The following is a 27327-nucleotide window of genomic DNA, read 5'->3' as shown; positions in this document are numbered from 1 at the left end:
ATCACCATTTGAAAATAGGTCATTTGAGTGACATTGAGCGAAAATTGAAAAGAAAAGATACATTTTCTCCACAACAGTTACTTTGATACTAATATTTTTTGTTTAGTGACGCTCCGTCAAATTAGGTTTAATGTTACAAAGGCTTTGATCATTCACATCAGCCTTGAAAACGTTCTATTTCATCAGATTGCGTCATGTTTCATTGTAATTCGCAGCTCTAGTTAGGGCCCGAGCAGATACCGCTGCCATCTGCTGGCCATAGTTAGTGGGTGTTTTTGATTTCACAACTCAGTGACCCAGATGCGCTGCACTTGGACGTTGAACTGACCACTGATATATTTAAAAAAAAAAAAAAAAAAAAAGTAGTTGATGTCATGTAACGTTTATGGCGGCATACATCGTGATTTTACTAAACGTTATTAAACGTTTTTGGCGGTTAAAGAGTTAAATATGGTTATAAAGTTAATAGAAGTTTGATGCAATCAATTAATGCAAAATGCTTGTGTGTCACATCACACTGGACTTCAAAGAAACTGAAGTGAAATGAAAAATGAAAGTAGTTAAGAAATAGAATATTCTAGGCCAGCCAAAGCCTGAGGAATTCATTAGAATGCCATCATTATGGATGCTGAGAAGGCACCTGGGCAATTAAATACAGTTATTCTCCGATAAACAAATTGCCAGCCAGCAGTTTTCAACCTGTCTAATGGTGTCAGTCAAATCTGAGCATGTGTTTTTTTGTTTTTGTTTTTTTATTTATTTTATTTTTTTGCTATTGTATCAAATCCTATCAATGACGTCCTTGATTAATCACTGTGGACTTATCATCTCAAGTTGTTTAACATCTAGTGCAAATGGATTTTTTAATATCGGAGATGGAGGACAGTTGATGAAAATCTGTACGCAACATATCCCAATATGCAGAAAAAATATTCCAGTGTTAAAAACATATGTTTGTGGGTGACGTCTTACCAGTCTGCCGGGGTTGCTGTAGTCTATCTTGAGGCTGACCATGGCTTTCACGATGGCCATGATGGACTGGATGGTGTTACTGTAAACCACAGCTCGGTATTGCTTACACTCGTCTTCCGAGTAGCCGTCTTCGTGGATGATCCTATATGGTGATATGAAAAGGACAAACATTTAAAAAAACAACAACAACAACAAAAGAATAAAAATGCCATCTACAGTAATATAGAATTATTACTAGGCCCCGAGCAATATGGATTTTTAGATATGGAGGGCCAAAACTGCCAAAAATGAAAAACAAATAAATGAATCAAATAAATAAATAAATAAATAAATATATAAATACATAAATAAAAGCGGATATAAAAATACAATTCAGAAATTAAATAAAAAAAAATAAATATAAATGGGAATAAAAATAACCATAAATAAAAATGAAAATAAAAGTAAAATTAAAAATAAATACAAAAATAGAAAATATTTAAAAAAATCAAAATATAAAAATAAATGTGGAAATAAATACAAAAATAAATATATGAATACAATTATATTTCAATCAATAAACAAAAATGCTCTGCTTTCACATTCACTTATTTTACAAGGAAGTCTCGTCGGCTTGCATGGTGAGCTCCAAATATGGACAACTATCTTGTCCACTACAGTCGTCCAATGCTCTCCATGCAAGCCGGCGAGTCTTCCTCGTTCGCTGACCGGCTTCACTCCACCATTGAAAAGAAGTTTGCAACGGTGGAGCCCAACCAAGGACACGTTTAGGACCGCCCCTCATTTGAATAACGTTTCGTCCTGACAGAGCATCTGCAGTATGAAATAAATAAATGTGAGCAGAGCGGGGGGTTTTTTTATTGATTAATATTTAATTCTATTTATTTTTGTATTTATGTTGACATTTATTTTTAAATTTGTTTATTTTTTGAATTTAGATTTTTATTTTTGTATTTATTTTTACTGTTATTTATTTAGGGATTTATATCTGTTTTTTTATTTATATTTCTTTTTTGTATTTAATTTTTTAATTATATTTTTTTATATCCGTTTTTATTTATGTATTTATTTATTTATTTATTTATTTATTTATGTATTCATTCATTCATTCATTCATTTATTTTTAGTTTTGGCAGTTTTTGGTCCTCCATATACCTAATTTTGTGGACATATCTGCTCTCATGTGCACTGATCATAATTCAGCATGTCAGCGTGTTGCGTTTCATGATGCGTAACATGCAGATCCCGCATCCCGAGTCCGATGTTATCGATGTCATTACCGTGCACCTGAACGAGGAATTTTTAACTGTCTAATGCTGAGATGGAATCTTTCAGACTAATGAATCAGACCGCAGAGGGAGAACACGAGGTCGTAATCATATTAACTCTCAAGTGAAAAGTGCTCGCCGCCTGACAACTGCAGTCATTTAGCAGACGCATAGCCTAATTTCAGAGAAGGATCGTTTTCCTCAGCAGCGTGTAGTCGCGTGGTGTTATATAATCAATTCATGTTTGTTTCTAGTAGGCTGACACAGATGTGTGCGTTTGTGATAAAAAAAAAAAAAAAAAAAAAATCCTGATTCAAAAAAGGTGACAGACTGTTCTTGCTCCAAGCTCATAAAAAATGGATCCGGTGCCCCGCTCGCCTGGAGGAATGTGAATAATTAAGCCATTTAGGATCCTGCCTGTATTCGGATTGGTGCACTGGCACAACATCGTCCTGCTGTTCTTGTACTTGGAGTAAAAGCCAAGAGGCCACACAATCCCTTGGTAGCCACAAGAGCCGATTTCTGTTATCAAAACGTTGCATGGGTACTGCAAATATTGAGCTACTAACTTAGTGAGAATGTCAGGATGGTCGGAGGATCGTTGTAGTGAGTAGACAATTCTCTGTGGTCTTTTTGTTACGTTTACTCTAAGCAAGTAAAAAAGATATTCAAACAAGGTTCACTCACCCACAGAAGCTTAGTGTGTGAATGAGTGAGTGAAGAAAAAAAAAAAATCCGTGACGGGAGTGACGTCACGCAGCTGACACGTTCGCCCGGCCCCGTTTGCGACACGCCACCCCCCCGCTCTGCGATTGGCTGGAGGGTTGTAAATACTGTCTTCCCACAGAAACGTCCCATTGTTTACAAAACAAACACAAAATGGCGAAATACAGCCTGGCGAGGTGGGGGTTTAGAAAGAAATTACCACAAAAGATTAACAAAAACACAGATGTGTAGACTGAGAGAAAGTTAAAGTGTGTACATCCTGTATTTAAAAAGTGCATTTTCCTGAGTGAATCTGGCAGACAGCCCCTTTAACTCATTCCCTGCCATTGACGGAAAAAGACGTCAAATGATGCAACGCTCTACATTTAAATCATTCACTGCCATTGACGGAAAAAGACGTCAAATTATACATTTTTGGGCTGGCAGTGAATGTGTTAAGGAGGAAAAGAGAGTTTTCACCATACTTACTTCATCTGCTTTACGATGGTGCTTTTCCCAGACTCCCCAGCACCTGTTGGAAATCAAAGATTCAAGTTATAAAAACAACAACTCCCAACATCTTTGTGAGCGGAACAAAGTTGGATCGGAGTTCAAACTGTCTCGCAGAAAGCGAGCGAGCCGAGCGTTGAACTGTCAGTGACGTCACTGGAGCTCCTCCGGGTTGTCTGCTCTGTTGATGTTCTTCTTTGTGAGACGCATCAAGTGCATGTATAAAGTGTGTGTTTGTTTCTCACTTGAGGGGAGAGAGACGTTTTTCGGTTCACGCGTCGCTGGAGGGAAACTTTTGTTTGCAGAAGTGTGGTTAAAAATAGACCATTCCACAAAGTGGGGAGTGGTTTGAAGCCAAGGGGGACAACCGTGAAACGTGAGGACGTACGGTGGACTGTGATGGACAAAACATGTTAGTGATGCTTGGGGTAAGTTGTTCCGTTAGTCGCCTACATTATCTTCTCACCATCACCGCTATTACTAACAATAATAACAGGAAATATTTGAATACATCAGGGGTGTCAAAATTAGTACGTTCATTTTTAGGTAATTTAAAGTTCCTTTAACGCCACGAATGTTTTTAACAAGCGATTGATGAACGTCACTTATTTGGAAAGGCTGTACTGGGGGAATTCCAGTCGCAATGCAGCAGACACATCCACATCAAAATTGAGCAGTAAGACATTTAATAATAATGCATATATTTGTGAAGACTGGAGTTAAGTTGTATTTTACAATTTTAAAGATGTGCAGAATTTAATGTTAAATCTTCATGTTAAAGATTAGATAGCGCTTGATATGAAAAGAACAATGACTGAACTGTCACCATCGTTTTACAAATGCAATTATGCCATCTAGTGGCAGGCAAACGACCTCAACACAAATCAATATCACACTCGGTTTTGACAGTACAGTACATCTTTTTAGTTTTAACTCAATTTTATGACTTATGACATTGCTGCATCAATGACTAAAAGTTGTAGCCATATTACTATTAGTTTAACATTTTTTCCACATTTATGTTAACAACAGTATGAAAACTTAGAGGGGAAAAAAGTTATAAATGTACAATAAGTGTTGCAAATTTTATATCTGTTCTAATTTGGAACAGATAAAATTTGCGATTAATTGTGAGTTAATTATTGAAGTCATGCGATTAATTATGATAAAAAAATTATTAATCACCTGACACCCTTAGAATAAATACAATAACATGCCCAAAAATGCTAGTATGCCATAGTAAACTAAAACTCTCTTATTCACAGGCTTAGGTAATAGCAAGTAGTTGACACCACCACTAAATCTTTTAGAAGTGCATTAAAATAAGTTCTTATTAAGGGAAAATGAATATCTTCTAAATTTGACACACCACAAATTTGAATGATTAAAAAAAAATGCCCAATATCTAAAATGAAGCTTCGACATGTGAAAAATAAGTCATTTTGTCTGCTTTTAGATGCAGCGGGCGTGTCCGTTTTTAACCACACCCCTCTCAACTGTCAAATGAGAATTAAGCGCATGAACTCGACTATGCCATCCGAAACGCCGCCCCAACTGCTAGCTGTCAAGTTGGACTTTTCCCCAAAATTGTTTGTCTTTCTCTGCGTGACATGCGCACACTCGTGGTTGACAACGAGGTAAATAAATAAAATATTCATATATTATGAAAAATAAAGCCTACAGGCCAATCAAATTGATTTTTTTCTCAAACTGCATTGAAAATTGCAATACAAATTCAACTTGCATTCAATGAATTGTTTAACCCCAGTATAAAGACAGACATGCTGTCATGCACGCCACCAGGCTTTGCCCCCGTCACGCCATCTTGACCCAGACGCCAACTAACATCAGGCCAGAGTGACGACGACAGAGCGAGCAGGAGAAGAAGCACTTGCTCCCTTCGCACTGTCGACGCTCATCACGGTCACGACATCAACCCCACCCCTCCCCCCCACCATATAACACGATGTGGGTGTCAACGCAAAGCCCGGAGTAGCTTTATCTGTCCCATCAACTGCCTTCCACATCAGCCCGGAGGACCAACTAAATCTGTTCGTTTATTGTCATTTTGTCATTGTCATTTTCCAAAACAGTAGGGAGAGCCTTGGGGGGGGGGGGGATTGGGGGGGGGGGGGGGGGGGGATTGCAAGTTGAAAAAGTTATTAACAAGAAAATCGAGACATGTAAATAATCCGTTCCAGTCTCCTCAAAAACACAACAAAAATGTTTGTAATGCCTTTTTTAAATAAGAAAAATGCATTATTTGCATTTTATTTTTTAAAAAAAGTATACACTAAAGATATAAGTAAATAGAATGTAAAGCATTTAGCCATATTTTTTTACATCAATTTATTGTACATTGTGCTGCTCTTTCTGCTGTGCACGCCTCTGCCACCAGGGGGCAGTATAATACAAACACACAGATACATGAAGTAGACGTTCACAATTGCTCAGTAAGCTGAAGTCATATCAGTAGTTCTTCACAGAGAATTATTATTAATAATAATAATAACAATAATAATAATAATAATCACTGGCATTGGTAAATTTAATATTTTTTCATAAATCTGTTGGTCAATCCACATGTGGCTGTTATTTTTTACAAATAATCGATTATTCATTTATTGTTTATGATGATGATGATGATGATGAATATTATTATTATTGTTATTATAATTATATATATAATTATATATGTAATAATAATAATAATAATAATAATAATAATAATAATAATATATAATTATATATATAATTATAATATTATTATAATTATTATTATTATACAGAGTCACTGATGCTATTTGGTAGCCCGTCTATGTCATTTTGCATTTTTTTCGTTAGCATCAAGCGAAACAGACAGTTTTTCTCAATGGTAAACAGTGCATGCACGTTTATGACTGTGATGATGCTTACATATTTTTAAACAATAATTTGGCAGTGAATTTCCATGTAAAATCTTAGCTAGTTATTTGCATTTGTTTCATGACAAGGCTTAAAAGGGCAACAATGTCCGCCGCCATGCAGCAGACTTACCGACAGGATGATAAACACAATTCAATAAAACAGCTCGAGCAATCGGCTTACTCTATGAATTCTTACATAATGCCGTCATTTTGGGACCGGAAATCTGGTGTTGGAAATGAATATGAGTCTCTCTGTGGACACACTCGCATGAAGGTCACTTTCCCGACTCCAGAATAAAACGCGGCCATTAATATTTCAAGCCCAACGGGAGGTGAGCATGTGGAGACTGGTGAGAAAGATGAGTGCAGCCTTATTCTTCACGCTCAAGATGATTTGGTGGGAAATGGCGACCATTGCTGTGCGGCTTCAGCGGGGGAAACTTCAGCTTTTCATATTGTTGCATCAATGAGCTTGAAGTAACATAATTATCTTTTTTGCGTCAGTGTACTGGAACAAGACCAGGGGAGCATGAAAGCTTGACGACTGAACGATTTGGTGGTGGAGCATTTTACTGGCATGGAAACGGGAGTCCAGAACAGTCAGAGCGAGATTTTCCCATCCCTCGAATGCAACCCTGCATACTAATGGAAAGTAAATAGAGCAAGTTCACCCAGGCTAAGCAAGTTAGCACGTCCGGATCTCTCTGCATTACCTATTGTGTGTCTGACACGGTACACGGGTTCAATATCTAGCGAGGTGAATCGAAAAGGGTACCAAAGTTCAAAATAAAATCAGGGTAGACATGTAGACAATCAAGCATTCACACTCACATTCACACCTATGGAAAATTACAGACAGGAAACCGGAGCGCCTGAAGAAAACTCTGGATTCAAACCTGCGACTTCAAAACTGTGAGGTACATGTACTCAGTGCTTCGCACTCGCAAGTTAAAATATTTCCTTGAGCGAGCCATTGTGACTGTGAAAATGAATAAAGTAACAAATAAATAACGGAAAAAAAAGAGAGAGAACAATGATGATGATATGTTGAATTGGTAAGACTGCCGAATGAACAATTCTGAGCGCTCCAATAAATAAATAAATAAGTAAATACATAAATAATGAAATATAAACACATAATAATAATAACGTTTAACCGTCTTAAAATATTAGATGCACACAACAAATTACTTAAAATCAAGGATAATAGGCAAGGCAAGTTTATTTGTATAGCACATTTCATACACAAGGCAACTCAATGTGCTTTACACAAGGAAAGACAACACATAAGCAACAAGAAACAGTAGTTGACATTCAGAGGAAGAAAAATACATGAAAATAGGTTACAAAATTTACTAAAAAGAACAGACAATAACAATATTAAAACATTATTCAACAAACTCAACAAATTATTCAACATTTAACATAAGGAAGTTTAAAATAATAATAATAATAAAAAAACAAAACAAAACACTTAATTAAAGCTGTTTAAAAGTCCCTAATCAAAGGTATAAGAAAAAAGCAAAGTTTTTAAAAGCATTTACACTCGGGGCTGACTTCACTTCTGTTGGTAGCCTATTCCATCTGTGTGCAGCATAATAGCTAAATGCAGCTTCACCATGTTTGCTTCAATAGCTTGTTCAGCTATTGCTAAAGTTGCTGTAAAAAGGGTTTGGTTTGGTAACTCAATATTATTATTATTTATTACGTATGACAATTTGAAATTTAGGTATAGATAGTATCATTGAAGTTGACACATGATTTGATTTTTGCTGCCACATAAAATAATTGTGATGCATCTTTTTTTTTTTGCTCTTTTTGCTTCCTGATTCCAGGAGCATCACAACTGTACAGTAAATAAACAAGATGAAATAGATTGGAAAAATTGGTCCGTCTTCTGATCAGATCAATGGTAGATTTTTTTTTAACTTGCTGATCAGTAATCGGCTCCAAAATCCTGATCCTGCGGTCACCAGTCCCAGCATGTACCCTGCCTCTAACCCAAAATCAGTAATATACTAATGAGACAATAAGTATAGAATATGGATGGATGAATCTAAAAGTAGCGACACAAATTTTTGGTCATCAGAAGTGTGTTGTTGGAAATGTGTCATTTTCTAGGAATTGTCACGTTTGGGGGTTGTCAAACATGACAGGAATACGTTCCAAACAAACATTTTGAGCAGGATATTAAAGCCTGATGTCGCAGGCAGATCAACAGACGCCTAATTACTTTCCAACCTTTCATGATCACACGGAGGTCAAATATTTACACAATGCGCAGAACATCAAACGTCTTCAGATGATCATCACGTACTGTTGTGTTATTACGGATAAATCCGCAGTCTGATCGAATGGATGCGCGTGCAGTCTACGCCGCAGCGAGGACGGATCAGCAGAGAGCAGTTTGCAATTCTAGCGCAAGCTCGATAAATAATACTCGTATGTCAGACAGTGCCAGAATCATTTTGTGCTTCTTTTTGATTTCACGGTGCAGACATTGTTGGAGTAGTAACTTGAGATGTGAATTCTCACTATCATTTTTTATTTCTTACTACTACTCATTTTGTTGCTGCCCTCTGAGGCACTTTGTGACCATTTTAGTGTAAAAGTGTGATGTAAACTATTTTTTTTCCATACTCGCCAACATGTTTTTTTCTGTTTTCCAATTAGAATAGAGTGCATTCCCACACAAAAGCTCTCAAATCAATGTTGCCAGATTGATGTGAATTGGGTTAATGGGGGCATGCTTGTGTGGGTTTTCTTCAGGTGCTCCAGCTTCCTCCCACATTTTGAAAACATGTTCATTTTTACACTTATAAATGAATGAATGAAACAGATTCATGGATGAAGTCGTGCAAAATCTCATTGCAGCAAGTGTTAAAGGGTTAACTACTGTATGTGTAGCTTTTTTGTTTTCCTTTTGTGGCTTTTTGTGTCACTGAAAAGAATAATGTGAGTCACTACCAATACCTGGTATCAGTCAAGTCAAACTCATTTAACCCTATAAATCCTCTCCTGAAATACATGAGAGAAAATTCTGATTCTTAGAGTATTTATTGGTCCTTTTAAGAAAAAAATAAAATAAAAATAATAATAATAATAAAATAATAATAATTATTATTATTAATTATATATATATATATATATATATATATATATATATATATATATATATATATATATATATATAATACATTTTATATTTTATTTTTTATTATTTTATTTTATTTTATTGTTAGTTTATTTTTTTTATAATTTATTTATTTATTTTTTTAAATCAACCTCCACATATGACTTTTGATTTGTGCCATATTTGATACATCCGGTCACAATGTTTTAAATTCGTACTTTTATAACTGTCAAAAATATATATTAAACAGATATATCAACCATATTAATATTTCCCAAAATAAAAAAAACGAAAATTTCCCACTATTAATAAGTATAGGTGTCTCTCCTTTCTCAATTGTGGCGATCTGGCAAAGTCGCTGGAAAAGCCATCAGCTGGGTGATACTGCCCTCTAATGGATTATCCGTGCAATGCATCAGATCTTATACGTCAGGATTTTAAAATGGGACAAAAAAAAATATTATACTCATGAACTAGAGTGATCAAAATGTCTTGTATTTAATATGATACATTAGGCATTACCACTTTGCCTTTTACATCATTTATGTGTAAACAGAAAAGTGACAAATTAGTTTAAGAGGTACGTCTCAAGGCTTGTTCTTATAATGTACAACAAAAAATAAGCGACCATGCACATTTATTAATTGCAGGAAAAAGAAAAATCTTTAAAAAATGTAATAATTACATTTAAACTTTTAAACTCCTCACCAGAGTGAGTTTATAGCAAGAAAAGCAAACGCTTCTCTTGTGGGAGAGCTTGCATTCATTTTAAAGCTTTCCCTGTACTGATTAATAATAAATAAGATTTATAATAGTGGACCATCTGAAAGCATCCCACTGTTATTAAAAAATCCATACTGAAGCACTGGCAGTAGACACTGCGTCTCCGGCCACAATCCGGTTTACCTACACATGAAAGACGGCAGGCGTGCGCTGTCACGGCATCCTAAATTGATTGCCTTTTGGCACAACGCCGCAGCACCATCAACGTCTCTGCGTTGGGCAACTGTCGGTTTGCAGTTGCGAGTGGCTGTGACACAATTCATCTATCTCATCCTGGCCCACTGCCCTCCGACGCAATGGTGTCACGACAGCTCGCAACCCAACGAGCTTTTACAGCCGTTTAAAAGGTTAACCTCCTGCGGGCGTCGATAAAACGGAGCAGAATACAAAACAAGCTGTGTTTTTGCTGACGGACACAAGCTGAATTGATTTGTTTTATGGAGTAAACACAGCTTTTGTCTGTTTGGTATGCTTCCTAACAGCGGGTCTGGCTTGGGTCAAAAGTTAAAGAAGGCAAGATAAAGGAATTAAGGCGCTTGTCTGTGTTACAGTAAACGTTGCGTGATCGCTTGCCAAGAATGTACTTTAAATACAAATCTGATGCTACGCAAACTCTTTAGAAATTCATTCATTTTAACTTATTGATTATTCGAGCACCCAAAGCGCCACTGCATCTACATTTGAATCCACCTGAACCCAAAATGGCACACATAAAAAAAAAAAATTAATTAAAAAAAAGCTGTCGTGAACGCTTAATAGACTGTCAAAGTCCAAAGTGATACACTATAAAACAAACACATTTATGTATAACAAATCTGATGTTTATTGGAATACTGTACACATTTCTTTGTTGCGTTTGTTAAAAAAAATAAATAAATAGGAAGAGTTGTTTGAAAAAAAAAACATGTATTATCAAATTGCAATATTGAGGAAGATAATTCCCAATTAGATTATTTTTTAAATTGCCCAAGCCTGGCTACAAAAATCATTTGAATTATAGTTTGTGTTCTCTTTGCTTATTATCTCATTCAAATAAAAAAAGTGTATAAATATGTTTTTTAAGACTGTCCTGCACACCCCAAAACGTATTTATACGTTTTTTTAATAATGTTTTTTTATGCATGCTTCTGACCTGAAGAGGTCGCTTAAAGTAGTTATTATCATTATCATTCCCTGATGAAAGAAGATACTCTAATCTTTATTTTGGTAGTTACATATTTTTATAGCAATAGAAAACTATATTCTGTGAGCCTGGCAAAATCAGTCAAAATCAGCCAGGAGCAAAGAGGGTTGTTTCAGTGAAAATGGCTGCGAGTGAATGAGTTAGTTTCAAAACACTCACTAAAACATGCCTATTTTACCTATTCAAGTACAGTAAGCTAATTTGACAATATCTTTCTACAAACTCTGGATATATGACCATTAAAATATTTCTTATTTACTAACAACAATAATATGTGCAACGATGTGTATTTTCGATAAAATAATACCAAATAGCCCAAGTAGTAAAATACTCCTCACTTTGCCATCCCTAAAACTTTATTTTTCCTATGCAGATGATTCCCCAGGCATGATGATTGACAGACAACGTCATTGATAGTGTATCGGATCACATCGAATGCTGACTGCACCTGATCAATCACCGCTCAGTGCGCCTGTCACAATCTCCACGTGATTGACAGGCCATCTCTCCAGGGTTTAGTCCGCCTGCCTGTTGCCTGAAGTCAGCTGGAATACTCTCCACCCCACACCGCCGTGCTGAACAGGAGAAGCCGCATAGAAAATGGATGGCTGATGGATGGTGATAATTAGCAACCACTTATCCTTACATATTTCTGGTGTCATGCACGTAAACATTCCGCCAAAAAATAAATAAATAAAATGCTCATGTTCGTCATCATGGTCAATCTCCCGCTGACAGAATTTAGTTGGGATGAAGTGAAGGTCCATTACATGATAAATGTGATCAGAATGCACACCAATGATGACACTGGTAGGGACTACATGACTCTTTCTGCTCGGTGAGCCCATTCAGGAAGCCCTGATCTGCCTATAAAAACATTGTTAACATATTCACCATAAGGTATGTTGTCAGGTAATGAACCCAATCTGCGAGCGACATACATCCGCTCTGCTTCTTCAAAGCTCCACATTATGCAAACTCTGTAATCCATGCAAGTGGGTGGCACAAACGGGCAACATATGCAGAGTGGGCAGCAAAGGAGAAATGTGGTTGAGAGTCGTATGTATCGTACACGATATCGTCTAGAGCGGCAAACTAGGTCACGGATTGTGCAGGGAAGAAGATTTGCTCCACCGCTGGTCTCTGCATCGAAGCTCAACTGCATTGAGTGTACGCAAATGTTTAATCCCTTTGTTCTGTTTGCTCACCAGCGCTCCCTCGACATGGAATGTATGTGACCCGACTACTTAATTTGCACCCCACAATTCAATAAACACACAGTAACAGTGTTTCCTATTTCAATTTAGAGGCGCCACATGACAATGTCATGATATATTTACCCATGAAGGGAATGAAATGGCTGGGAAAGCCTTTCAAATGTCGGCATCGTTATCTATAAAATTTTGGCGTGTAATGAAAATGTCATCCATCCGTTTTCTACTGCGCTTGTTGTGATTAGGGCGGCAGGTGAGCTGGAGCGTCGCCCAGCTGACTTTGGGAAAGAAGTGAGGTACATTCAAGACTCTTTGCCAACCAAACTTCTTTTTATTCCATTACACAGGTAAAGTACACGAGAGGTAGTCCTCTAGTTCCTAACATCCGACTTACATTCGCAGATACGAACAAACACTGATTGATGTCCATAAATACCATAAAGTGCCGTGTTGTGCTCGCAAGTTCCTCTTTCTGTCTCTGTCACTCTCTCTTGCTCATTCAAACCTTACGCTGTAATTTGCGCTTTTCCATCCAAGTAAACTTTATGCACTTTATTGAGCAGGGCTGATAAAGAAAAGCTAATACTAGAAGCTAACGCTAGGCGCCATATGTCTCGGATGTGTTTGATTGCTGAGGTGACTCAACACGTGTTGTTTCAAGCGCAGAAAAGTATGTTTTAAGATCGCTAGTAAATCTGGTGACACGGTTGTGTTGCCTGCTAAATGCGACAGTTCAACAGTTGTAAACAAGTTCATCTACTGAGCAGAAATGTACGCCAACTTCCCTGCTCCCATCATCTTTGTTATGATGTGGTGGAACCCAAAGGCGGAGAAACCAGGCGGGGAGAAAGGCAGGTCTGGACTGAATGTGGACTGACTAGGCAAGTCGTGGACAGACTTGGCGGGACCGACCCGGCAGAACGTGGACAGACTGACTTGGAGATGACTTGGCATGACATGACTTGGGTTGACGTGGAGAAGACTAGAGTAGACGAGGAGACTGGAGAAGACGAAGAGGACTGGAGACTTGAGGAGACGTAGAGACGTGAAGACTTGAGGAGACATGAAGACTTGAGGAGAAACTAGACCAGACGTAGCAAAACTTGACCAGACCATACCAGACCAGACGTAGCAAAACTACAGCTTAGCTTAGCTTAGCTTAGCTTAGCTTAGCTTAGCTTAGCTTAGCTTAGCTTAGCTTAGCTTAGCTTAGCTTAGCTTAGCTTAGCTTAGCTTAGCTTAGCTTAGCTTAGCTTAGCTTAGCTTAGCACCCTTAACTGGACAAGACAAGAAAAGGTAAGGTAAGGTAATTCTCCCACGACACGTGAAACAAACACCACTCCCTAAATACCAACACTAACGAGCCACTAACAATACACAGCTGTGAAAAACAGCAGGCAGAGGGACCCAATTAGCAACACACACTGGGAAAGGGGGATGACACACAGGTGGACCTACTCAGACATAAACGAGACAGGGGAAACACACAAGAACACCAGACAACCAACATTCTCACCAAAATAAAACAAAATCCAGCTCAAACAAAACTGAAACACAACAATCTTCATGCTTTTTGTTGTTGTTGTTGTTGTTTTGTTTTTTATAAATTAATTATTTATTTATTTTTTTTAAATCGAGGTCCCAGCCGGTAAAGAGCAGCTCACTGTGTTGTATAGGCCAAGACCACAATGATATTGTCCCACATTGTTTAAGTTTTTTACATTTTTTTTAATTTAATTTATGTATAGACAGTTTATGTCTATCCATCCATCCATTTTCTTGACCACTTATTCCACACAAGGGTCGCAGGGGGTGTTGGAGCCTATCTCAGCTGGCTTTGGGCAGTAGGTGGGGTACACCCCGGACTGGTTGCCAACCAATGGCAGCAGTTTATATCTACTGTATAGAATTTCATTTTATTTAATTTGTTTATGTTTTTTTTATTTTTTTATTAATTAAAAGAATATTTTTAATGTAACTCAACTTATGAACAGCCTCTCGGACACTGATGACGTGCATTTTTTCGCATCTGCCAGCATGGAAAATGTAAAGAATATTAAACCCAAACGTGAGATCCATTTAATTGGCTCTTCCTTGGAGCATACAGGCCATTATGCAGTGTAGGAATGGAGCTGCTAATTGACAGATTCAGGTGACTATCTTGGAAAAGGCTCCGGTGCACATAATTACAACAGCAACCTGAGCAGCTGTAACATGACATGCATACAAAATGTGAGCGTTATAATCAATCACGGGTCCCTGCGGCTTCGCACTGAGCTATACGGACTGCAGCATATACTAAACTGAAGGTAGCGGTGTTTTATTACTGTTCAGTACAATAAACGTCACGGTCACTTTACTGTGAATACATTTGGACTTTCTGCACGGTTGATCTGGTTTCTAATGCACGCCTGCGGCCACTGGGTGGGTGTCACCGGCACTGCTCTTGACCGCTTGATCTCACCAACTAACATAATGAGTCACCATCTCAACTTCTCCTCCTCCTTAGTGAAGGCCACTGGTAGGCTCTTTGTCTCATCCTTGTCATCTGGAAGATGGCAATTGGTGCCAAGTGGTCCCTTAGAGGCGGTTATTCCAACCATGGATGACATTTCAAGTGAGTAACTATCTGCTGAGGATGACTTTGGTGCATCGCCGTGCATTATATATTTGAAATTCAACCCGATTTAGATAAGGATTCTCATTGTGTGAATGCAGATAGACGAGCACTCAGATTGATCCTACTGTGTACACTCTCCCCCCCAAAAAAATAATAAAACTAAAGTTAAAACCTAAAGAATTCAGAGGCTTGCTGCTAAATTAAAATATACAGATATAACATTGAACTGCTCTTACCATTTCAGTATAAAATTATTAGAGATAGACCAATGTGTTTGTTTTAGAAGTCAAAGAGACAATTAAAAGATAAATAATAAATAATAAATATTGGTGTCAAAATTAAATAATTTTAAAAATACAAAACTCCAACTTATTGAACAATTTTTCAGATATTTTATTTATTTATTTATTTATTTATTTATTTAAGGTCAAATACAAACTCAAAACAAGTAAATAGCTCCCTATTGTTTACTAGAGTAAATAAAGTTTTTCAAAATGTCAAAAATGTGAAATTTTCACTTATCATAGTTTTAATTTCAAACAAAAACAAAGTGCACAGGGTTGGTCAGTAACATCTCTTATAATCTAAAATGAATATTCAAATAAATAGTTCCCTAAAGTATCCCAGTTCTGAGGTCTCCGGTTCGAGTCCAGGCTCGGACCTTCCTGGGTGGAGTTTGCATGTTCTCCCCGTGCCCGCGTGGGTCTTCTCCGGGTACTCCGGTCTCCTCCCACATTCCAAAGACATGCATGGCAGGTTAATTGGGCGGTCTGAATTGTCCCTAGGTGTGCGTGTGAGTGTGGATGGTTGTTCGTCTCTGTGTGCCCTGCGATTGGTTGGCAACCAGTCCAGGGTGTCCCCTGCCTACTGCCCAGAGCCAGCTGAGATAGGCGCCAGCAGCCCCCGCGACCCTTGTGAGGAATAAGTGGTCAAGAAAATGGATGGATGGATAGTTCCCTGAAGTAAACAGTGTCGTCAGTTTTTTTGAAAGTCTGATGCTGATATTCATAAAAATGCTGAATAACTTCACTTTTAATAGGCATGGTTAATTATCGGACTATCCCTAAAAACAACATCCAGTGAAAAACTTAACCCGGGATTCATTGTTATTAATAGTGCCCGCGGTTATTCGGCACAGTTGCTAGCCACAGTTAGCTAGCTATAGCTATGTTTATACCCAAAACTTCCTTTCAAATAGTGTGCTTTTGTGGCCACTTTAGAGCACCTCATTGTCATCATGTGTGTAGGCTACATGTCACGCAGAAAAAGGTGAGCGAGCGAGAATGATTCGTTTTTAAGCATCTGACTTGACAGCCAGCGTGTGGGCCAGAACTTTGGGGCTAGCATGGCAGCTTTACAGCGCCTAATGGATACTGTATGACAAGCATAACAATGATTGTAGACAAAGTAGCATCTATTTTTACAGTTCGTGATAGAGGTATTTGGCTTAATCACACATTCCAAAAACATTCATAACATGTGCACTGCCGTTAGCTGTTTAGCTAACATGTACATACAACAGCAACGCGAGCAGGTGAAACACACGTAAACGCATCATGTGACGCACGCCACAGCCAAATCGATTGAAAGTCTCACGTTCTTCCTTGCCACAGGTATAATTAGACATCGGCTCCTCAAATCCCTCACGTTGGAGTTTAACAGCTCAATTGTGTTGTGCGTCATGCGACGTGTCAGAACTTGCCAAGCGGGCACTATTCATCTCTCAGGGAAATCAATACGCACTTTGCCTTGCGGGAGTCCCAATGAATCACGCTAATCAAGTGAATGCGTATTGTTAATCGATGGCAACACTTAACAAGCTCTTCACAAAGATTGCAAAACTGATCCGGTACTAAGGAAAATAACTTGTACCATAGAAGAGGTCTGTTAGAAGTACAGTAGCTAAAATATCCAAACCGATGTCATGTTGCTCTTCTGTTGGAAGAGTGCACAGATTTAAAAGCCCTGCTTGGTGCAGCCATGTAGTTTACACCGGTACTCAATTTTGCCACAATCAGCAATCAATTCCACACTGTCTTGTTTCATGCAAATGAGCCACTGCTCACCGCGCCCCTCTGAAATCCAACCTGCTTGCTTGCAGACATATTTTCCCACATATGGCAGCTCTGAAAAATTACCGTGTTGTGTAATTTCACACCTGAGTGCTCAGGCACTCCAGACACTTGACTCAACTATTTCTATACAAGCAATTCAAGTCACTTTTCACTAAAATGTCCACTCCTTAAACAATGCTGACATTTGAACGTATATGTAACAAAATATTGATTATTTAGACCTGCAGCAACTACATGTGTTTTTGGGGGGTTTAATCGGTGGTGTCAAAAATACGGCCCGCGGGCCAGATCAGGCCCGTGAGATAATTTCGTAAAGTAAAAAAAATTAAAAATGTCGGACTATTTAATCAGCCGGCCACATCAAAACATATAACTTTGTAATTTCACAAGATATCCTCAGATGAGCAAAGCAACTTGTACGGGTCATCCTGGATGTCATTATTTTACACACAACTTAAACTACGGTGTGTTTCATTATTTATTTCTTTTTTTTTTATCATACACCAACATAAATGTGACACAAATTCAATTACTGGTAACACAAATAGATATGACAAGGACATATAATTCTTATAACATCATTAAGTTCTTATAACATCATTAACTGCGCCACGCAATGCATTCTGGGAACAATATATATGCAAAACAGGTCGATTTAAAACGTCCTGAACTTATACCGGCAAAAAATGAAGAATTTACAGAATCAATATTCTCCACTATAAACACCATGGTTATTGCCATCCGAAAAACAAACATACATACGTACAGTACATACACATAATTTCCATTTGTATACACAAAAAAAGATACACATACCATGTAAAAATACGTATACGAACAATTATACATACGCCCCAACAACCCCAATTGTTTTTCTCTCTCTAGACTTTAAAATGAAAAATATATATATATATATTTTGCTCTCTTTAATATGACAGGAACAACATACACTCACCAAAAATAAAAATGCAATATTTGTTTTTTTTGGGGGGGGGGGATTTTTAATTATTATTATTATTATTATTATTATTATTATTATTTGTATGTACACAAAAGGCCTACGTCTCTCAAATATTGCTCACAACTGTCTATATTTGTGCTCAAGAGCATTTCACCTTAGCCATCAACCTCACAGGTGTGGTACATCAACGACAATACAATACAAGTAAAACAGCACATTTTCGAGTGGTCTTTCATTGTGGACAGCCCAAGACACACCTGTGCTGTTTCATCAGCATCTTTATATGCCAGGATCAGCAAAGTGATCACTAACAGACCGATTTATTAACAATATTGGAGAGAAATAAGCCTTCTGCTGCGTTCATAGAAAGTTTAAGATCTTTGAATTCAGATCATGCAAAATGGAAGCAAAAGGGTTGGATATCATTCAGAAAAAAAAACAGTTTCTTTTCGAACAGAGTAAAACTGTCCCTAAAAGGTCTGTGAAAAAAAAGAAAAAAAAAGAAGTCCATTACAATGTTAGAGACGTCGCGTGGCATCCCATCTGACGGCGACGCCGCTTTAATCTTTCAGCCGGTCGAATACATTAAACGGCGAAGTGTGCCTCTGAGGGTGAGTTCAAAAATTGGATACGATTCATTTCCCACAGATCAAACCAAATACTTTTTTTTTTTTTTAGGCCACGGTGAGTTCGTTGCCTGTCCAAGCAAGGAAGAATTGATGTTTCATTACTGATGACCTGATGCCTCATCTTCAGGGAGACAAACGGGGGGGGGGGGCTGTTGCACTACTTCCACTTGTAGCGCGTCTTTAATTGTTGCTATATGAAGGTGTGACCTCATTCGTTAACACCTTTCCCTGCTCTCTGAGGAATCACCGGCGTAGATAATGTTTTTTTTCTCTCTCGGTCTCTCTCTCTTAGTTGTAAGATTTGTAGAAACTTGCAGACACCGGAATGCTCTCATTCAGTGCGGCGGCGGATTGACTATCACCTTTGTAAATGCTTCTATTTATTATCTCTGCAACACAGTGCTGACAAGACAATGAAATTACCGAGTTATCGACCCCCACCCCTTAAAAAAAAAAGTTCATCTACTAATGTTGTACATAAACTGAGTAGACAGAAGCAGTCACAATTTATTATATCTGCTGGTTCCAACAAAATTAGCCTATGCTAAATGGTTAGCATTAGCGCGCTAGCGATTACTACTTAATTAAGGTAAACAAACACTAACTACCATTTAGTTCACACATACATTATTACATATACATTACACATTTAATAATGTCTTAAAAGTCACTTAGAGACGATACTCCAACGTTATCAAATGGGTAAATAATACTGGTAGAGCTAGCTGTTAGCTACATGAGGTCAATAACTTCCTGTCTTCTGGGCACATTTATGCTGCATTCGAGGATGGTCGGAAGTCTGATTTATCCCAGTTGGCTTTTCCCAGTTCTGACCTGAAAGTGTTCGAGGCGAAAGTAAACAACCAAAATGGCGGATAGTGATAAATTGTTTTTTATTTTGGTCCTCAAAACACATTTTGACCTCCATGAAATTACTGATAAAACACTGGACTGAGACACAATAGAGACACAATAGTAGTAGAAACAATCCACTATACTGGACACTTCATTAGGTACACCTGCAACTTTTCTCCCATCCAAAAAATGTACGTGATTTTATTAGCGTATGGCCAGTGAACATAAACGAGCAGAACAATGCTACTTAATTCCGGTTCAACAAACGCAATGAGATTTGAGCTAATCCACTTAACTGTAATATATTCCACGGGTTTTGCTTTCCGCAGTGTTGATTATATAGAGCGGCTCTTGGAAACGTCAACAACTTGAATGGGATGAAAAAAACATGATCAGCTTGATCAGCAAGTATTTTGTTTGCCTGCTGTTTTTTTTTTTTTTTCTTTTTGCTTGATTATTATTTTGAAAATGAGCAGCGCAAAACCTGATGGATGAAGCGAGTATTACCATGGCAACCACATAAAGAGGAACAGACTGCGGGGTTGCAGTGGGACAGCTATTTGGCCAACTTCATTAAGGACGTGGCCTACGGTGCCTTACAAGAGGTCGGGATTAACTCACACATTTTGCTTTTTCTTTGGATTTTTGCTACACATATCCCAAAAGAAAGGTCAGGTATTTCTGATCCTGTTTAGGGTCACAAATTCCTTCTTCATAACAGCAGAAAACTGGTAGCTTTCCATTCATGTTGCCCTATTTTTGTTTCCGACTGACAGCTTTCTAATTATCTGGCTCGCTCTTTTTTTGACATTCATCACAATCTGCCATCAAGTTGAAAAGCTTTTTTTTTTCTCCCTTTAGTCGACAGTAACAAACTCCATCAAGCGCCTCCTCCGTCAGCTGACTTTGGAGTCAAGTGCAATTATGCAGATAGATTGGAGTCAATACTGGGAGCATCTTGATGAATACTCATCCGAAAAAGATTTTGCCACTCGTGCGCTCTTCATCTAAGACAAGAGGAGTGTGATGTGAAGGAACGAAAAGGAAAATAAGGTGATATTAGACGGCATCCTGAATTATGAATGCCGCTGATAATGGAAGTGTGACTGGAAAATGAAAGATGGGGAAGGAGCCAATTAGGTGGAGGATGTGTTTGGAAGTAAATGGTGGTTCACATGAAGGCCACGTCATTCAATCCAAAGCTGCAGTGAATGTACATTCATTATATAATATGACTAGTTTCAGTGATTATTTAGCATCTTTATGTGGTTTTCTTTAAGGATTTTTGAAGATTTTACTTCTGTGTAGTTAGTTGTATGAATGTCCATCTCAAAAGGCATCCATTAACACCACCTGACAAACAGCTTATGGCTGGGGAAAAAAAAAACAGTCGACTAAGTCCATAAATCCAAATTTTATGACGCCAACCTCCACCCAAATCATGTTTGGGCAATCCATGTATTATACACGGTACTCCATCTAGTGGACGAATGGCGGATGTTATTTGTCTGCTTAAAATCGTTCACTGACTTTAGTGGATTTTTATTAAACACAATACAGCACACTGAGCTTCCTCAACACACAGAAAAGGAAGTTCTGAATGTCCTAAAAAGCAACGTGCTGTAATTATTCTAAAATATAACCTGCCACTCCGTTTTAGGTGTTCATCACTTAACCAGTAGAGGGCAGTCATGCACTAATGCTGCATTCGAGGAAAGTGGGAAAAGTACAGCACCGATCGTCACTAGCTACAATGTGACGTCACTCTACAATGGCGACCCCTTTGTGAACACAGGCCATGAATGGTAAAACACAATTTACTCGAGGATAAAACTATACAGCATTCTTCATTCATATTCAACATAACTTCACGTAAACTACTGATGTAATGCTTATGAGATAAGATTAATACAATAAATGAAGCAAAACTACGAGAAGGCAAGTTTGCTGGAGGTCAAAATGTGTTTTGAGAACCAAAATAAAAAACAATTTATCACTATCCGCCATTTTGTTTTTTTACTTTCACCTCGAACACTTTCAGGTCAGAACTGGGAAAAGCCAACTGGGATAAATCAGACTTACGACCATCCTCGAATGCAGCATAAATGTGCCCAGAAGACAGGGACAGGAAGTTATTGACCTCATGTAGCTAACAGCTAGCTCTACCAGTATTATTTACCCATTTGATAATGTTGGAGTATCGTCTCTAAGTGACTTTTAAGACATTATTAAATGTGTAATGTATATATAATAATGTATGTGTGAACTAAATGGTAGTTAGTGTTTGTTTACCTTAAGTAGTAATCGGTAGCGCGCTAATGCTAACCATTTAGCATAGGCTAATTTTGTTGGAACCAGCAGATATACTAAATTATGACTGCTTATGTCTACTAAGTTTATGTACATTAGTAGATGAACTTTTTTTTAAGGGGTGGAGGTCGATTAAATTCGATTCAGTAATTCGATTAAATAATCGATAGGATGATCGATTTTAAAAAGATTGGTGACAGCACTAGTTTCATCCTCACATCAATCATCAGCAAAACTCTGCTTGGATGATAAAACAAAGATAAATATTGGTCAATAGTAATTAATGAGGTGGTCTTTTGTTCTCTTTTATTGAAGACATTTTTCTTCAGTGCCCACCCGTTTATCAGCATCTGTTCTGTTGCCTCAACAACACAACCATCAACCGTGACGCTAGATAATGAGGAACGTAAAACATTAAACAAGCCAAATACTGGATTAAAAATTCTGGTAGGATTCGATTGCTTAGTAGCGTGTAACGATACTGCGGGACATTTGCCTGCATTTTATTAATGCGAGCTGGGAGAAAGGGCTTACAGATTTTATTAAAACATGTAAATGTAAAACATTGCTTCGGTAAATCTGTTGACATGGGCCACATTTTAGCCAGAGTGCATCAAATCAAACCTGCCTGCCTGACAACTTCAAAGTCACAAACAAAAGTCAACATGTAAGTAGAAAACATAATCTCTTAAGCTTCCCCAAGTAGGCTACAAAGCATTTATCTAAAAAGAATTAGTGTTATTGATGAAAGACTTGACTAAATGTCTGGCTTGTCAGTTTGTGAGTAGTTATTATCGTTTCTGGATGGACAGTCTCCCACTGAGATGTGAGTCATGTCGGCGAAGACCTATTATTATCATCATGTGCCCAGGGTGGGATTTAGACATAAGCTGCGGTGCATGTTTGGCTGTTACAAAAAAAATAATAATAATAAAATAAAAAATAAAAAAGTACAACCTTGATTTTCCCCCCCCCCCCTAGGTTGAGAAATTGATTCCGCAGTCCTTGCTCAAGGAACGTGCTCCAAATAGGTTGTGGCCTCAATTCAATTCAAATAATTCAAAATGAGGAAAGTAGCAAAACATCCTTCAAGCAAGGTGGCTTGTCAAACTCTAATATGCCAACATATTGGCTTGTCGCGACCCGTAAGCGAAACGGATGGTGCGTGATTAGGAACCTTTGCCAAGGAGCTTTTCTTGGCTTGAATGTCTATTCGATGTCTATTCAAGCAATGAAAAGTGAAAATATCATTTTCATCAATAAAAAAACAAAAAAAAAAACAAACCTAGAACTGTAAGAATGGAAGTTGTTTTTTTTCTTGATATTTTCTCCTATCACATCTATGTACATGTATTAAGACACGTGCCATGTTAAGCTTATAAGTAAATAAATGTTGATATTCTTCCTCTGCTTTCATTTTTCTTAGCCAAGACACAGTGTCCAATCACCTGTGAGCTATTTTTGCATTAAATGAAGGCAATTAACTTCAAAGACGCTGCTGGTTGTTATTTTGAAGGTACAATGCGAGTTGCAAAGGCAAACGTTAACTGCCTATCTAAAGTTAACGAGCAATATCGATTCTGACGCCTGCGTATCGATACGTGTATTGTAGGGGTGTTAAAAAAAATCGATTCGGCGATATATCGCGATACTACATCGCGCGATTCTCGAATCGATTCAATAATCGGCAGAATCGATTTTTTTTAGGATTCACACCTTGAGCATGGAAGAATGTTATATGAACGGCACATTAAGCCTTAATATTTTTATTTTAATGCTGTTCAAATGTGAAACAGATTGCAAACTGTTTGTGTACAGTGGCTCACGGTTATAAGCCTCAAGTTTTAGATAAATATATTCATACAAATCTTACAGTGTACATGTACAAATTTACTGATAGTATTTTCTAAATTTGAATGGAAAAAAATCGCAACAATCGACTTATAAATTCGTATCGGGATTAATCGGTATCGAATCGTGACCATTCGTATCGGGATTAATCGGTATCGAATCGAATCGTGACCTGTGAATCGTGATACGAATCGAATCTTCAGGTACTAGGCAATTCACTCCCCTAGTGTATTGTAATGAGGCCCGCAACGATATATTGCCGTATCGATTTTTTTTTAGCACATCCCTACATAGAACAGTCAAAAAAAGAAATGGGACGCTTCCCGCGCTCGTTAGTCAGTCAGTGGCCACTACGGAATGACTCATCATCTCTTAGCCAAAGCTAACGTGCGTCCTCAACACACTACGTTGACAAATACAACAATTACGGCTTGCACAAGGGTGTCCTTAAATCAACCGCAAAAATAAGACAGACAGAACGGGAAGATTTTAGTGCAGAAGCAAAAGGGGCAACAGTCTCTCTCCATGCTGGCGAGCGCCGTCTGGCAGCATTTTATCACACAAACCTTTACAGTCTGCTTCTGCAACGTTCACTTCGGTGCTGAAATTGCCCACCTAGCACAATATGTTCATGGTGCTGATTGAAGATTTCACAAAGGCATGCTGGCGTGGGCCTGCTGGCCTCTCTTATTGACTTGTCAGCTGACTAGCCATCCTGCAGCTCGCTCGCTCTCTCTCTCCATCCTTGCGTTAACAGCTTGTCACAGCAAGATGACACACGTCCCGCGCCACACATGCCAGCCAAGCATCCTCCCGCTCGGCAACGCACATTTCCACACGTTTGCGTTATGAGGGGCTCAACAAGATAAGATAAAAAAAATAAAAAACGAGGAGCGAGGTGACTGCAATCGGCACTCATCTAGAGCACAGGGCTCATTATTGTACTCGAAAGTTTGTACCTTTTCCAGGGCCAAAATTAAACAGGCAGCTGGGTTCGAAAGCTGGGTCAAGGGTAATGGGTTCAAAAGATTATTTGAATGTACATGCCAGTTATGATTGAAGCATTAGTGGTATGGTGATGTGGTTGTAGTTTGCAGATACGTGCAAAGAAACCAGCTGTTTATAATATGTTGGTTATTCAATGGAGAAGGGGTGGGCAAAGTATGGCCCAGGGACCACATATGGCCCGCTCCGTTCTTTAATTAGGCCCACAGAGCATTTACTTGAACGAGTTGCATAAATTTGTTGCATTTATCAATTTGAATGAACATTTTTCTACACGAAAACGTATTTGTTTATTTTCTTTTTTTTTTTTTTTAATTCATTTATCTGAATTTATAAATGGTTATTGGAAACATTCCATATAGCAAAAAAATATTCGTAAGATTAAAAAAAAATACATATATTTATATTTATTTTATATATTTATATTTATTTTATATATACATTTTTAAACAATTTTATTTGAAAAATTACATGTATCCATCCATTTTCCGAACCGCTTATCCTCACTAGGGTCACGGGCTAAATAATTACAAATAATAAAATTAACAAATTATTAGAACTAATTAATTGCAATGTATTTATTTAATTTAATTTTATTTATATTCAATTATGTCACCTTAGGCATTATTGGGACCAGTTTTCGGCTTTTTGATGGTTCTGACCAAGTCATTTCAAAATAAGATACTGCCCAGGGGTTTTAAATAATTGTACAACATATACACATATTTACATATAATATGCACGTATATAAACACATTACTATGAGAATTTATCTCAACATTTTTATTCACAAAAAATGTTGAATTAAAATTTTATTGAATGCACTGCATTTATTTATGCGTTTGGTTACCTCATTAAACACTTGTTTAAATTATATATTGTAATTGTTATATATATATATATATATATATATATATATATATATATATATATATATATACATATATATGTATATATATATATATATATATATATATATATATATATATATATATATATATATTAGGGCTGCACAATATATCGAAACAATATCGATATCGCGATATTGGCCCTTGAAATATGCATATCGCAAAGGCATGCAATAAGTTTTATACAGAATTTTATGCTTTTTATATGAATTTGACCAGTCAGATGTTAACTAAAATGTGCATCGCCATGCAATAGTTGAAAATTATCAAGACATAATTACAATTAATTAACTAAGATTATATTAAGGTTGCTTATTTTGTTGCATGAAAAATGTTTTTCTTTCATTAGATAATAAAAATGTAATTTCTTTAGGTACATCATGTTAAATATCGCAATAATATCGATATCGCTACGTTCGGCAAGTATATCGCATGTTTTTCCAATATCGTGCAGCCCTAATATATATATATATATATATATATATATATATATATATATATATATATATATATATATATATATATATATATGTGTGTGTGTGTGTGTGTGTATTAGAATAATTCTTTTACGTCAAAAGAAATTGTAAATATTTTAAATGCACCTTTTACTTTATTTTTACCTCAACTTAATGAGCTCGGTCTAGCCATTTAAAACCTCAAATACATTATTTGAGCACAAATATTTGCCCATCACTATGATGGAGAACTAGCTGAGTGAGTGACACTGTCAATCGAAACTGAGAATCATTACCTTTGGAAGGACATTTTTAGTGACACAGATCTTGTGTTGCTTGTGTTAGATTGAGCAGGTGTACCTAATGTTGTGACCACCGATTTCCTTGCCTGCCAAATGATGATCGGGCTGCATCGCACATAATTGTAGGCGCACAAAACCAAGACTTACCTAAAAGGAGCAGCTTGACTTCTCTAGCCGCCTTTTCTCCGTCTTCTCGCAGGTTCTTGTCGATCATTTTGGACCTCTCCGCGGCCGCCTTGTCCTCGGCACTCACCGTGCAGCCCATGGCTCCAAGACAGGGCAGCGCCGAACCTTTCGCCCAGCAAAAAGGCTCTCTAAAGAAACAAAAACCAGCAGAAAGCTTTAAAAAAAAAAAAAAAAAAAATGTTTGGGGAAAAATAAAATCCAATGGCAAAAAAAAAAAAAAAGTCAATGTCTCCGGATGAATGGGAGCTTAACTGGTTCCAGATCATGTGATCATGTGTGTTGACTGTTACCGGTGATCCATTTCCAAACAATCAGAACCGCGCGTGGTGCTGCTCGCTTCCACGACGCAGCTGAAATGCTCTCGCCTCAGTCCAGATCGCTGCTTGCTGCTCTCATCTCAGATACGACCTGTCTGCTTGCTTGCTTGCCTCCGCTACGGTGGCCAAGAGAGCTAAAAAATGAGAGCATAAACAAGCCACAAACTATTTTCGTGCTC

General features: G+C 37.5%; 1 protein-coding gene across 2 annotated transcripts in view; it reads right to left on the bottom strand.

Annotated features, from left to right (window-relative positions):
• LOC144023656 (guanine nucleotide-binding protein G(i) subunit alpha-2-like) overlaps nt 1-27269 on the bottom strand; it is a 40832-nt gene extending 13563 nt beyond the window's left edge. Inside the window, exons 1-4 of one of the 2 annotated variants that reach the window (XM_077529340.1) lie at nt 27122-27269; nt 26793-26959; nt 3435-3477; nt 973-1114 (exon numbers count right to left, since the gene is read on the bottom strand). In XM_077529340.1, coding sequence (XP_077385466.1) covers nt 973-1114; nt 3435-3477; nt 26793-26959; nt 27122-27132 — 363 coding nt within the window. In that variant the 5' untranslated portion in view covers nt 27133-27269. Of the gene's footprint in view, nt 1-972; nt 1115-3434; nt 3478-26792; nt 26960-27083 lie in introns of both variants that reach the window. The other variant, XM_077529339.1, reaches the window with a different exon arrangement.
• Between the last annotated feature and the right edge of the window lie 58 nt (nt 27270-27327).

This window comes from Festucalex cinctus, chromosome 8, assembly GCF_051991245.1.
Source record: "Festucalex cinctus isolate MCC-2025b chromosome 8, RoL_Fcin_1.0, whole genome shotgun sequence".
In the NCBI taxonomy this organism is placed as follows: Eukaryota; Metazoa; Chordata; class Actinopteri; order Syngnathiformes; family Syngnathidae; genus Festucalex; species Festucalex cinctus.
Note: the sequence above shows the minus strand (reverse complement) of the source record. Positions and strands in the feature narration are given on the sequence as shown.